This window comes from Erpetoichthys calabaricus, chromosome 11, assembly GCF_900747795.2.
Source record: "Erpetoichthys calabaricus chromosome 11, fErpCal1.3, whole genome shotgun sequence".
Lineage (NCBI taxonomy): Eukaryota > Metazoa > Chordata > Cladistia > Polypteriformes > Polypteridae > Erpetoichthys > Erpetoichthys calabaricus.
Window position 1 is genome coordinate 142865037 of NC_041404.2, and position 12793 is coordinate 142877829.

Below are 12793 nucleotides of genomic sequence, written 5' to 3' on the forward strand. Positions count from 1 at the left end.
ACAATTCTTACAGCACCACTGCCTCTGTCCAAGTGGGAGAGGGTCGGTGTAACATATAGATGATGGCATCCTCCGCTCCCACTTTCTCTTGGTATGCGAACTGCACAGGGTCGAGGGCGTGGTGGACCTGTGGCCTCAGGTGGTGAAGCAGCAGCTGCTCAGGTGCGCACTTTGCTGCTGTGGTGCTCTTTACAATGACCAGAACAGCAGTAATGTTACAAGTCGATCAATGGCACAGTGATGAGTCAAATAGTAGACGGTGAGGTTATATGTGCTGTGAGCAATGCCATTAAAAAGAGGTAAACTGGACTGCATTTTACGTGAAAATACGAGGGTGTACAGTTGAGCATGCTCAAGTTGGAAACTGAGACACCATACGAGTGTGGACTGCCTGTAGGAATGCGGTTCTGCCTGCACTCTGATCTCCTGTCACTTAAATTTCAGTGTCCTTTATCAGAGTGACGATGTCAAGATGAGATCGCTTACAGGCAGGTCAAGGGAGCTGTTAGAATGGAAAGGAAAGCAGCAGGTGGTCTGTGGCAAGCTAGTGACCACTGGCCATCTCCAGTTACTGCGCATGTGACGGTCTGGTCAATAGAGGAGCTGGTGTGCAAGTTCTGTAATATTTATGTGCTAGAAAACGAGTGATACAATACAAAGAGAAGATAAGCATGTAAGCTTAGGGCTGGAACCATCAAATGGAAAGATTTTGTCACCAGAATGGACGGCCAGCACCGACTCCACTGCAGAAAACCCAGGAAAGGTTAGACAGCCAGTTGGCCGAGGTCTCTACAGCTGGGACTTTATTTTGACTTTCTATTTTACAATATTAATTTCTACCGTTGTCAACTGGCCATAGTTAATCATGTAATTAATGGACCAATACTGTTGGTTTCCAGTTATGTTTAATGTTTAATCAGTTTCTACCTTTTTCTCTTTGTGTTTTAACAAATCTGTATTTATATGGGTTTTATTTCTGTGTGTTGTGATTAATATATTCTGAAGTCAGATGACAGAAAGAAAGTTCTTGGGTCTGATTTGACCAAAATTGAGATTTCGGGCTATCAGACAACAACAACATTGATTTTTGTAGCCCACCTTCATACAAATGATGTAGCTCAAAGTGTCTTATTAGATGAAGAAAGAAAAAATATTAAAAATAAAATTAGGCAGTACTAATTAACATAGAATTAATTAAGGTCAGATGGCAAGGGAAGACACAAAAAAACAAACAAAAAAAAAAAAAACTCCTGAGGGCTGGAGAAAACACAAAATCTGCAGGGGTTCCGAGGCCACCCAATCCCCACTGGGCACTCTACCTAACATCAATGATCTCAGTCAGTCCTAATGGTTTTCAGGCTTCATATGGAAGAATTAGACGATGATGGTCATGTGGATCTCTGGCCTTTCATTCATCAATGTAGGGACTGCATGGTACCCTGATCAGGTGATGGTGGCGCAGATCACCACCACAGAAAACCGGAAAAAGAACAGCAGAGAAAGTAGGGGTTAGTACAGATTTTGGAGCCATGAAAAAAAATAATTAAATGCATTTACAGAATATCAGGGTTACACCAAAATGAAGCTCTGAGAAAGCCATGTTAAAATAATGAGTTTTTAGCAGTTTTTTTAAAGTGCTCCACCGTGTTAGCCTGGCGAATTTCTATTGGTCAGCTATTCCAGATTTGAGGTGCATAACAGCAGAAGGCCGCCTCACCACTTCTTTTAAGTTTAGCTCTTGGAATTCTAAGCAGACCCTCATTTGAAGATCTAAGGTTACGATTTGGAGTGTAAGGTGAGATTCTGAAATGTAGGATGGAATGAGATTATTTAAGGCTTTGTAAACCATAAACAGGATTTGTATTGTATTTTAACTGAGAATTGTTTACAGCACTATGGAGCTATACTCAGTGAAGAGCGCTATGCAAACGGTTAAGTTATATTTTATTGTATGATTGTTTCTGTATCAAATATGTAAAATCGACAACTTGTGGTTTTCATGCCCGCATAGCGGATACTTTATCCTTTGCTGCTGACAGATTGCAGGTAAAATGGCTTGAGCCTGAAAGTATTGTTGGGCCGAAGAGGAGTGCAGTGTATGCTGGGAAAGCTGAAAGGCAAAGAAGGATGCAGAGTATTTTACATATCTAGAAAGTGAAGCAGGAGCATAAAATGTTTTGTATGGCCAGTCTGTTTGCAGCCTTTTGGTTTCCAGTGGGAATCGAACTTGCATGATAATGACTTAATGACATTTTCCATGTTTTGAGAAACCGTTCACCCTGCTAGCAAAAAGAAAGACAGATGTGTGCTTATTATGTGTGGGAAGGGGAGAAAGACAGAGGTGGTCTTTTCATTTGACTTTTATCAGAAAGAGCTCTTAGTTCATTTGGTGCTTGTTATAAAAAATGGGTGTTTTATATGACCTTTAATGTGGGTAGTGACATCCTTCACACCTTCTACAGCTCTGTGATAACCAGTTTGGTGTGGTGTGCTTGGCTGGTTATCATCACAAAGGAGAGGTCCACTGAATCAACAAGGTAATTATAAGGGCAGACTCAGTTATGAGATGTACTCTGGACCCCTGAAGGTAGTAGTATAGGAGAGAATTGAAGCAAATCTGAGTGCCATTATGAACAATGCTGCACATCTTCTCTGTGACACACCGACACTGAGAACTTTCAGCCAAATAATTATTCAGCAGAAGTGTGTCAAGAAACGCTACTGAGGCTCCTTTATACTGTATCACAGACAGGCTCTGGATACAAGTGCAGTAACAAAGATTTTTTTTATTTGTGTGAAACACTTCTCCCAAGTGTTTCCTATAACACCAACACAGTACAGCCAAAGCAGTCTGTACACTAAGCAGCATACAGCAACTCTTGGGGCTTCTTCTCTCTCTTCAGCACCTCTCTTGCTCTCTTTCTCTCTGCTTCCTCTGGTCCTCCTGGCAAGCTTTGTCCTCTTTCCTTCCGAACTTTTGGCTCCTGGCGCAGTGGCAGGCAGCTCCCTTTAAGTGATCTCCAGAAGTACTTCCAGTGTCTCAAAGGCTTGGCCCAGGAGCACTTCCGGGTAAGGCAGAAGCCCCATGAAATAGGGCTTGCTGGTCACTGCAGCACCCCCTAGAGGCACTCACGGAACCCAACAGGGTTGAGTCGAAGAACTCAAATTCCCATGGTGCCTTGTGGGAATCCGTGGCACCTCTACAAGGCGGTCTGGGTGAGAAATTGCTCTGTGTATGCTGTCTACCCTGGTTGTCCTCGGCTGAGGGGGTTCCGGCTGGGCAAGGATCATGACCTTGCCCTCATGCTATCTATTGTATGTTGCCTTTCAAATCAATCTATCAATCTATCTATCATATAGTGTCTTTCCCATCTATCTATTATACAGTGGAACCTCGGGTCACGACCGTAATTCGTTCCAAAACTCTGGTCGCAACCCGAAGTAATTTCCCCCATAGGACTGTATGTAAATACAATGAATCCATTCCAGACCATACGAACTGTATGTAAATATATATTTTTAAAGATTTTTAACCACAAAAATAGTTAATTATACCATGGAATGCACAGTGTAATAGTAAACTAATTGTAAAAACATTGAATGACACAGAGAAAACTAACATTGCAAGAGTTCATGCTACAACCTTACAAACCGCTCGCTGTAAACACTTTTTTTTATTGAGTTTTTTTCATTGAGTTTTAAGCACAGGGAAAAAAATTAACATTTGAAAAATCCTTAATTTATACAAAAACTAACCATAAACAACCAAGAAAACTAACCTTGCATGAGTCGAGTTCTGGCATGAAGGAAGTTAACAGGAAGCTGTGTGGAGAGGAGATTACAGTTTTGAGGTAAAGTCCCTCTGCGCGATGCACGTCTGACCGAGAACAATGTACTGTACAGAGAGAGACTGAACACGTGCGGAAATGACCGGTGTGTACGAACCAGAAGGGAAACTGGCTTGTTCGCCACCCGAATGTGTGGTCGTGAACAGATGCAAAAGTTTGGCGAACTTTTTGGTCATAACCCGATTTGTATGTGTTTAGAGATGTTCGTGACACAAGGTTCCACTGTATAGTGCCTTTCACATCTACAGTATCTATCTATTATATAGTGCCTTTCATATCTATCTATCTAAAGTATTTCTGTCATAAGCCAAATTTCCCTCTGCCGACAAAATATAGCACTACCTTTTTGAACTACACAATGTAAATCAATGATGTAAAAGGCATAAACATAGTTAGAGATCAAGGACCGACTCCCCGTCTTTGCAAGGCAAAGTGATTTAAAAAACAAAACAAACCGCATGTCAGTCACCCCGGAGCACTTCCATACACACTAGTCTCAACTGTCATCATGTTGATGTGTAGGCTACAATAAAAAACAGTGTTTTATTGTGCTATCCAATGCACCAGCACTAAAGGTACCAACTAACTTCTTAGGCACTTTTTTATTAATGGGGGATAGGAAGAAATGTCAATAGGCTATAAAATCCGAAGACTGGACAGGTCAGATGCTGGCTTGCTATTCTTTTTTGGGGTTGTTGTCCTACTGACTGGGAAAAGGGCAAACTTTACAATTCATTCCTCAGTGCCCTTTTTTAAATCTGTTTGTGTATTTATTTATTTATTTTTAATATAATCAGTCCCTGTAAGTTTGTGCTTTAACGATTTATTGCAGCCAAGTGAAGGTCAGAAATAGATAATATTGCTGCAACTTGGCTCTTTGTGCAGCTTTTTGAAGTGTAAAATAGAGGAATAAATAGGATACGGTTAGAGAGACAAGATTCACAGGCACAGGGGAACCAAAGAACTGAAAGTATAATAAGTAATAGTACAAAATAAATATCTGATTCAATTAAGTCCAAAACATGTAAGTGAACTGTTTTTTTGCTGACTCTTTTCTAAAACTTCATTATATTCATTATATTGTGAATTTCCCCTTGGGATTAATAAAGTATCTATCTATCTATCTATCTATCTATCTATCTATCTATCTATCTATCTATCTATCTATCTATCTATCTATCTATCTATTCTTAATAAGCATTTTTGCCTTTAGGGCTTAAGTAAATCAAATATTTATTCTGTACTGTTGTTTATTATGGCGCCGTATCCAGGGTTTGTTCCTGCTTTGTGCCCAGTGCTAGCTAGGATAGGCTCGAGGAGACCCTCTATGACCCATTTCAGGACTATGGGTTAGAAAATGATTGACTGCTCCATATTATGTGTACATTTTTTAGTTTCTTGTTGATTTTGTTTTGTACATGTTAAACCTGATAAGCAGGTTTGCATTCAAAATTTGCAACTTTTTTTCACCTTGCTGTTGCCTTATTAAAGCCACTCAGTACAGTTGAGTACTGAGCAGAAAACCCTGTAGATGCTACCTCTCTATTATAATAAAAAAAATCCTGGGACAAGATGAGACTTTTTAGCCTGGGACAAGATGCGACTTTTTCAGAGAGGTACTTTCACATCCTGTGAGACGAGACTTTGGGCCAAGAGATTTAACCACACCCGGGTCCGGAAATATGCAGTTAATAATCTAACATTATGAAGAGACTACAGTAACTGAAATTCCAAGAGAAAAACAAAATTACTGCATGCTTGATAATCTTGGATGATTTATGTATAGATAGTTGGTGTTTTAAATTTCTGACCCCTACTGTGTCATTGCTTCTTCATATATCTTAGTATTCAGCTTTATCCTCATGCCTGGTTTTTATTATTAATAACAAGATGACTTCCTCTAAAAAGTCAGGCACTAATTCACCAGATCCCTGTCTTTTTAATTCATCAAATCCCTGTCTGAGTCCAATGGTTTTGAATTTAATGCTGTTTTTTTTTTTTGTTCCTATCTTTTGTTATCAGGTGGACATTGTGCAAATGTGTGTCTTGGAGATGAAGAACAGGCCAGGCAAGCCGCTTTACCATCTTGAACATTACATCGAAGGCAAATACATAAAATACAACTCCAACTCTGGCTTTGTGCGGGATGACAACATCCGACTGACTCCCCAGGTGAGAATTTGTGTCACTTTTTTTTTTTTTTAGCTGTGATGCCTAACCTGGTGACGTGGGACTTTGAAAACACACGTTTTCCTTGAGGCGGCCATGTTATAATATTAAGAGAGTCAAATGTCTGCTTCTTATGGGATTTGTGAGTAGAGGAGAATGAATGCACTTCTGGCTCTCAAGCATGGGCAGCATTCATGTGTGGCCTTTGTGTCTTTTCTCAAAATAGACTCTGTTTTGGCTCTAGAGATTTTGGAATGCACGTACTGTAGTATTCTTAGGAGCCCCTGAAGGGCTAAGTGGAAATATTGAAATAATTATGTACTAAAAATCTGAGCAATCTGCCATTGTTAAATTAAGAAATGTGTGTCGAGTTTGCAGTACAGATACTGTAGGTTTTTAATTTGGAGAATATACTGTATATCCAGTAAGACGGACTTCCCAGGTGAGGTACCTCCTTTTGTCTATTCATCTGTGTTTCTTTCTCCCACATGTCAAACCCCATTTCAAGACAGATTGGCAGCATCTGAAAATTTTGAGGAAGTCGAAATACGCGTGTCCGTGTCTAATGCACTAGCCTCCCATCCTGAATGTGTTCCCTGCCTTGCATGCATTTTGCTGGGATAGGCTTCCACCTGCAAGCGTTACCCCGTCTGCATGTGTCTCCCAAAGGTTCAGCAGACACTAAAATCTCAATGTACAATCTTCTGTGTGCCATCCTTGAACAGAATAGGATAGGACACCAGCATTCTTTATCAAATCACTCTAAAAGTTTGAAGGGGCCCCCCAACCAACCAGCTCTCTGCCATAAGTAAATATTTACAGATGGTAAAGATGCCCATTGCGATTTGTGAGCAGCTTTTTCACAGAAGTGTTTCCAGACCCACACGTTGTGCACATGTTGTATCATGTGAAAGAATTCATGCTATTTTCTTCTGTCTTATTTTTGGCAACACAGTAAAAGGTTTGTCCCTAAAGAGAGGAAGTTCAGCATGTGCACGTGTCTACTTTTCACACACAGTGGGTTGAAAAAGTATTGAATCTCTAAAAAGCCACCGTATTTCCATCTTACATCATTACAACCTATAAAAATCACAAATGAAGAGTATCACAGTGAACTTTTATTTCTCTGTGTACACATTTAAAGCTTGGTGAACTAAACATATGCAAATTGACAGTCATGTTTTGAAAAATGCTGTTGAAAAAGTAATGGAACCCTTCACATGACACCCAGTCAATACTTGGTAGCAGCACCAATAACTGCTTGCATTCGCTTTGGATGGCCATCTACAAGCTTAGCACACCTGGATGGAGGCAATTTTTCCCATTCTTCCTTGCAGAACTGCCCCAACTGGGCAAAGTTTGAAGACTTCCATTTGTGAACTGTAATTCTGAGATAATGCCACAAATTTTCAATCAGATTCAGACCCGCACTCTAGCTAGGCCACTGCAAAACCTGGATGTTCTCACTTTGGTTACTTTTCCCACAGTGTTTGGGGTCGTTGTCCTGCTGAAAGTGGTAGAGTCCCAATTTCATGGCTGACGTTTGAAGGTTTTCTTCCAAAATCATGATATACAGTACTTCTTACTATCATTGGCAGGCCCTTCTATCCGCCAGACTTTGTGTTGAGGCCAAAAAAGTTCAATTGTGGTCTCATCAGACCAAAGTTCATGACTACTCCAGAATGCAGGACTCTTGTCAAGATGTCCGTTAGCGAATTCTAATCGAGCTTTCAGATGACATTTTTTTTAGTAATGGCTTTTTTTTCTGGCAACTCTCTGTGCAAAACCTTCGATATCGTAGTCTTGTGCACATCCACTGCAGCTGCAGGTCACTGAGCTCTTACGTCTCTGACTGGTTTTCTTGACATTTTCTTTGTTATTTTAACAGGGCGGCCTGACCTAGGCCGCCTTACTGTGCTTCCAGTTGTCTTCCACTACGCTATGATGGCCTTCACAGTGGACTCACTGAGGTTAAGGAGCTTGGCAATCTTCTTGGCACCATTGCCATCTTTAAACTTATTAATTACAGTGCGTCTCATGTCATTTGAAAATTTCATTGTCTTCATTTTTGTCAGTTTTTAAGGTTTCACCACATAAGCCACTTGTACTGATTTCTCAGTTTTGTGTTCCTAAGAACTGGCCTAAGGAATCACTTAGAGACCAGTCGACACACTAGAGAGTTCAGGGCTTGATTGTTTATACCCTTATTATTGCATTGTTAACAATCTCACAGCCTCTGAGCTATCAGGGGTCGATTACTTATTCAACAGCAGATTTCACTGATATGTTCTGCAGCATCATTTAATTTTCAGGATTTTTTAGTGAAAATATATTGTCCATGAGGCCCTTATTTGTATGTAACAGTATGAAACTAAAGATGCATGTTCTGCAGCATCATTTAATTTTCAGGATTTTTTAGTGAAAATATATTGTCCATGAGGCCCTTATTTGTATGTAACAGTATGAAACTAAAGATGCATTTTCAAAGAAAAATATTACAGGATATTTAAACTTTGTCTAGGGGGTGGAATACTTTTTCAACCCACTGTATGAGGCTTATGTTTTAGTTGAAGAAGTACTTAAAGCACAGGCTTTGTTAATCGGACAACTTGGACTAAATGGTGTTAAAGTCAGGTTGGTATGACTTACTTACTGCTGCATGTTTTTGAAGAAGAAACTAAAACAGAACAAACAGTTCTCTCTTAAAGGGTAAATTTGGTGTTTTTCAAGTCAAAGTTATTTCTACACAATCGTGGTACACTGCAGTGCTTCCCAAACTCGGTCCTGGGGGCCCACTGTGGCTGCAGGTTTTTGTTCCAACCCGCTTCTGTTTTTAATTGGACTCCTGGGCTAACTAAGTGATATGTTATTTCCCAAGTTCTGTGTTTTGGGAACAATATAGAAATTGGAAAACTACGTTTGGTAAAATTATTTATATATTTACAGGTAGTCCCCAAGTTACGGACATCCGACCTATGGCTTACGAACGGGGCCACAGCTGCGACGCATGCGCCTCAGTAACTGCTGCTCCGTCATCTTCGGCCTGAGGACGCTGCAAGCGTAGCTGGACGGAGGCTAGAGGGGGGGCGATTTCGCTACTCAGGCGGGTCTCGGCGGCAAGCGGTGACCCGTGGTCCATAGTCACCTGGGCCACAGCTATCGCTCGTGTGCAGGACGGAGGCTTCATGGAGCGGTTCGCTGAGCTATTGCTCCTGACTGGACGCAGGCTGGATGGAGCGGAGGGGGATGTTTCACTGCTCGCCCACTACACACGACTGCCCTGTTCATTCTCGGTGGGCGGCTCATAGACAGGGGTAGCTGGTGATGCTGCAAGCGGTGACCCAGTTGTGGCTGAACGGAGGCCTTTGAGGGTGAACGGGGCAGTGGTGGGTAGCATTGTAGTGTGCCTCGGGTGGCTGCCTGTCGAATGGGGACGGTGGTGGGCAATTCACTACCCGCTTTTGGCCGCACCATGTTCGTTCTCGGTGGGCAGACGCTGCAGGCAGCATACTGTATGCAACTGGAGGTGACTGTGTGTTGGGCGAATGGTGAATCGCCCCTCACTGCCCCCATTCATTCTCAATAGCAAGCCTGCTTGTACTGTTACGCACATAGCAGGAAGTTGTCTCTTGTCAGTACATCAGACATGTTGACGACGGGTGCTTTCCTGCTGTGATCGCGTGTCCAGTGCTGTGCAGAAGAGCTCATCTTAACCTTTTGTCTTCACCCTTCCAGAATGTCTCTGAAACACAAATCTGATGCAAGTGCTGGTGATACAGCAAAGAAGAGAAAAACTATCACCTTGGAAAACAAAGTATAAATAATAAAAAGGTCAGAGAGGTGACACTCCATCATTCATTGGCAGAGCACTTGGTTACAGTTGGTCAACAATAGCATTTATTAAAATAATGGACCTGTTCTGACTTACATACAAATTCAACTTAAGAACAAACCTACAGTCCCTATCTCGTACGTAACCCGGGGACTACCTGTACATATATATATATATATATATATATATAATATATATATATATTTTAAAATGCACCAAGCAGTTGTATGGGAATAATATATAACAATATTTTCATCTTGATTTTCATTCTACTTTTTTAGGCGTTCTAATTGTTTAATTAATCCATTATTTACTAATTAGTGGGTCTGATGCTAAAGTACTTACAGCCTTTGATTATTCCGTGTTGTTTGCCAGCGCGTCTGCTCTGCTCATTTTTAATTGTCATTAATAAGATACAACGAAGGGGAGAAACTGCACAGAGAAAGAGCAAAATAGAATGAAATCAACAAAAGAAGTTAAGCATTTAAATCTCTAGCAAAAGCAGAAATATTTCTAAATGTCTTATAAATGTAAAAATCATGCTGCTGTACTTTTCTGAATGTAGAATAAAAGAAAAATAATCCCAGCTAATGAAATGAGATCAGTGCTATCAGGTGTTGTCACAGATTAGGAATCTGCTTGGAACAAAAACCTGCAGCCACAGGGGGCCACAGGACCGAGATTGGGAAACACTGGTGTACTGTATATGCATTTGCCACACAAAATGCCAAGTTTGTGAAGAAATAATGTTCACTTATCCTAACTTATCCTTTTTAATAGAGTATAGATTTGTCATATAGCAGTGAAAAACATAAAATGTCCTCAGAAACGGATATATGAACTATGCTTACCTTTCTGTTGACTTATGCAGGCCTTTTCCTTTAATAATGCAGTGTGGTTCTCTCTATATAGGCTGGGTGGACTCTTTTATTTATTTATTTTTTTTAAGTGTTTTGTATTTTCTATTTAACAACCAAATGTTGACACAGGCCAACACAGGACTGTTAACCTTTTGTATTCTACAACTTGCAGGCCTTCAGTCATTTTACATTTGAGCGGTCTGGTCACCAGTTGATTGTGGTTGACATCCAGGGAGTGGGAGATCTCTACACTGACCCCCAGATCCACACAGCCAGTGGCACTGACTTTGGCGATGGAAACTTGGGTATGAAAGTGTTGTGTCAGTTTGTCTGTTAAAGTCACATTTCGGGATTGGATGTTTGAAGTTGAATTGTGGTGAGGGCCTTGGGTTAGGGCATTTGTGTGGTGGCTGTATATGATAACACAACTGAGATGACATATGATTGGTGACAGTGTGCATCCATCCATGTCAGTGTTGGTTGTTTTCTTTTTCTGTGAAGTCTTAATATGTTGTATGGTTTGGTGAGCAACATATTGAAGGGGTGTGACATAGCACAGATTGTTCATTCTGGGACCTGTCTTGTGGCTGCAGGTGTGCGAGGAATGGCACTCTTCTTTCACTCCCATCTCTGCAACAAAATCTGCAAAAGCATGGGTCTCACGCCTTTCGATTTGGCCTCCAAAGAAAAAGGATCCCTAGACTGCACCAACAAGCTACTGGTTAGTATATTCTCTAGAAATATTTTATGGGAGTAAATGACCATTCTGAACTCTACCATTTGTATCAGTATAGTTGTTCCCATGTGTCAGTTCCTTGCAGGTGTCTATGAACTAACACGGTCCTTAAAGGTCTAAATATTGAGCTGGTGCTCAACTAGTCCAGCTTGATTGCACTTCTTTCTTGTAGAATTCAATAAAAATATATTACTCGTTTTTGTTTAACGTATTATAAGTTGCTCTTTAATAGCAAAATCCTGTTTTCATTGTATTAGTGAGCCAATATGGGCGGAGTGGTGGCTCTGAGGCTAAGGATCTGTGCTGGTATCCAGTAGGTTGCCAGTTCAAATCCCCGTCACTGCCAAATGAAATCCTACTTTGCTGGACCGTTGAGCAAGACCCTTAAACCTGTAATTGCTCCAGGGGCGCTGTACAGTGGCTGGCCCCAAGGGGTATGCGAAAACTAACAAATTCCTAATACAGTGGAACCTCGGTTCACGACCATAATTCGTTCCAAAACTCGTAAACCGATTTGGTCGTGAACCAAAGCAATTTCCCCTATAGGATTGTATGTAAATACAATTAATCCATTCCAGACCATACGAACTGTATGTAAATATATTTTTTTAAAGATTTTTAAGCACAAATATAGTTAATTACACCACAGAATGCACATCATAATAGTAAACTAAATGTAAAAACATTGAATAACACTGAGAAAACCTTGAACAACAGAGAAAACTAACATTGCAAGAGTTCACACTATAGCCTTACGACCCGATCGCTGTAAACACTTTTTTTTTAATGAGTTTTAAGCACAGGGGAAAAAAAAGGAACATTTGAACAAATCCGTAACTTAATAAACAACCAAGAAAAGTAACATTGCAACAATTCACACTACGAACCGAAAAATGAACATTTGAAAAATCCATAATATAAAAACTAACCATAAACCACCAAGAAAACTAACTTTGCATGAGTCGAGTTCTGGCATGAAGTGAGGAGGAACTGGGTGGAGAGGAGGTTACAGTGCTTAGAAGCCATGGTTAACTGCAAAAGCACACGAAATACTGTAGAGCACAAAGAGTTCACAGGTAAAGCACGCACGTCTGACTGAGAACAATGAACAGGGAGAGGCTGAACATGTGATTCAATACAGTAATCGGCGCGTACGAACCGGAAGGGAAATGAAATAGAGCACAAAGAGTTCACAGCAAAAGCATGCACGCACGTCTGACTGAGAACAATGCAACACGTGCGGAAATCATCGGCTCGCACAAACCGAAAGGGAAACTGGCTTGTTCGTATACTGAGTGTGTGGTCGTGAACCGAGGCAAAAGTTTGGTGAACTTTTTTGGACGTAAAC

At 40.8% G+C, this 12793-nt stretch overlaps 1 protein-coding gene across 7 annotated transcripts in view; it reads left to right on the forward strand.

Annotated features, from left to right (window-relative positions):
• eef2k (eukaryotic elongation factor 2 kinase) overlaps positions 1-12793 on the forward strand; it is a 100254-nt gene that overhangs the window by 62392 nt on the left and 25069 nt on the right. For all 7 annotated transcript variants that reach the window (XM_051933655.1, XM_051933654.1, XM_051933658.1 and 4 more), the window contains 3 exons: positions 5871-6020; positions 10882-11014; positions 11303-11430. In XM_051933655.1, the coding sequence (XP_051789615.1) occupies positions 5871-6020; positions 10882-11014; positions 11303-11430 (411 nt within the window). The remainder of the gene's footprint in view (positions 1-5870; positions 6021-10881; positions 11015-11302; positions 11431-12793) is intronic.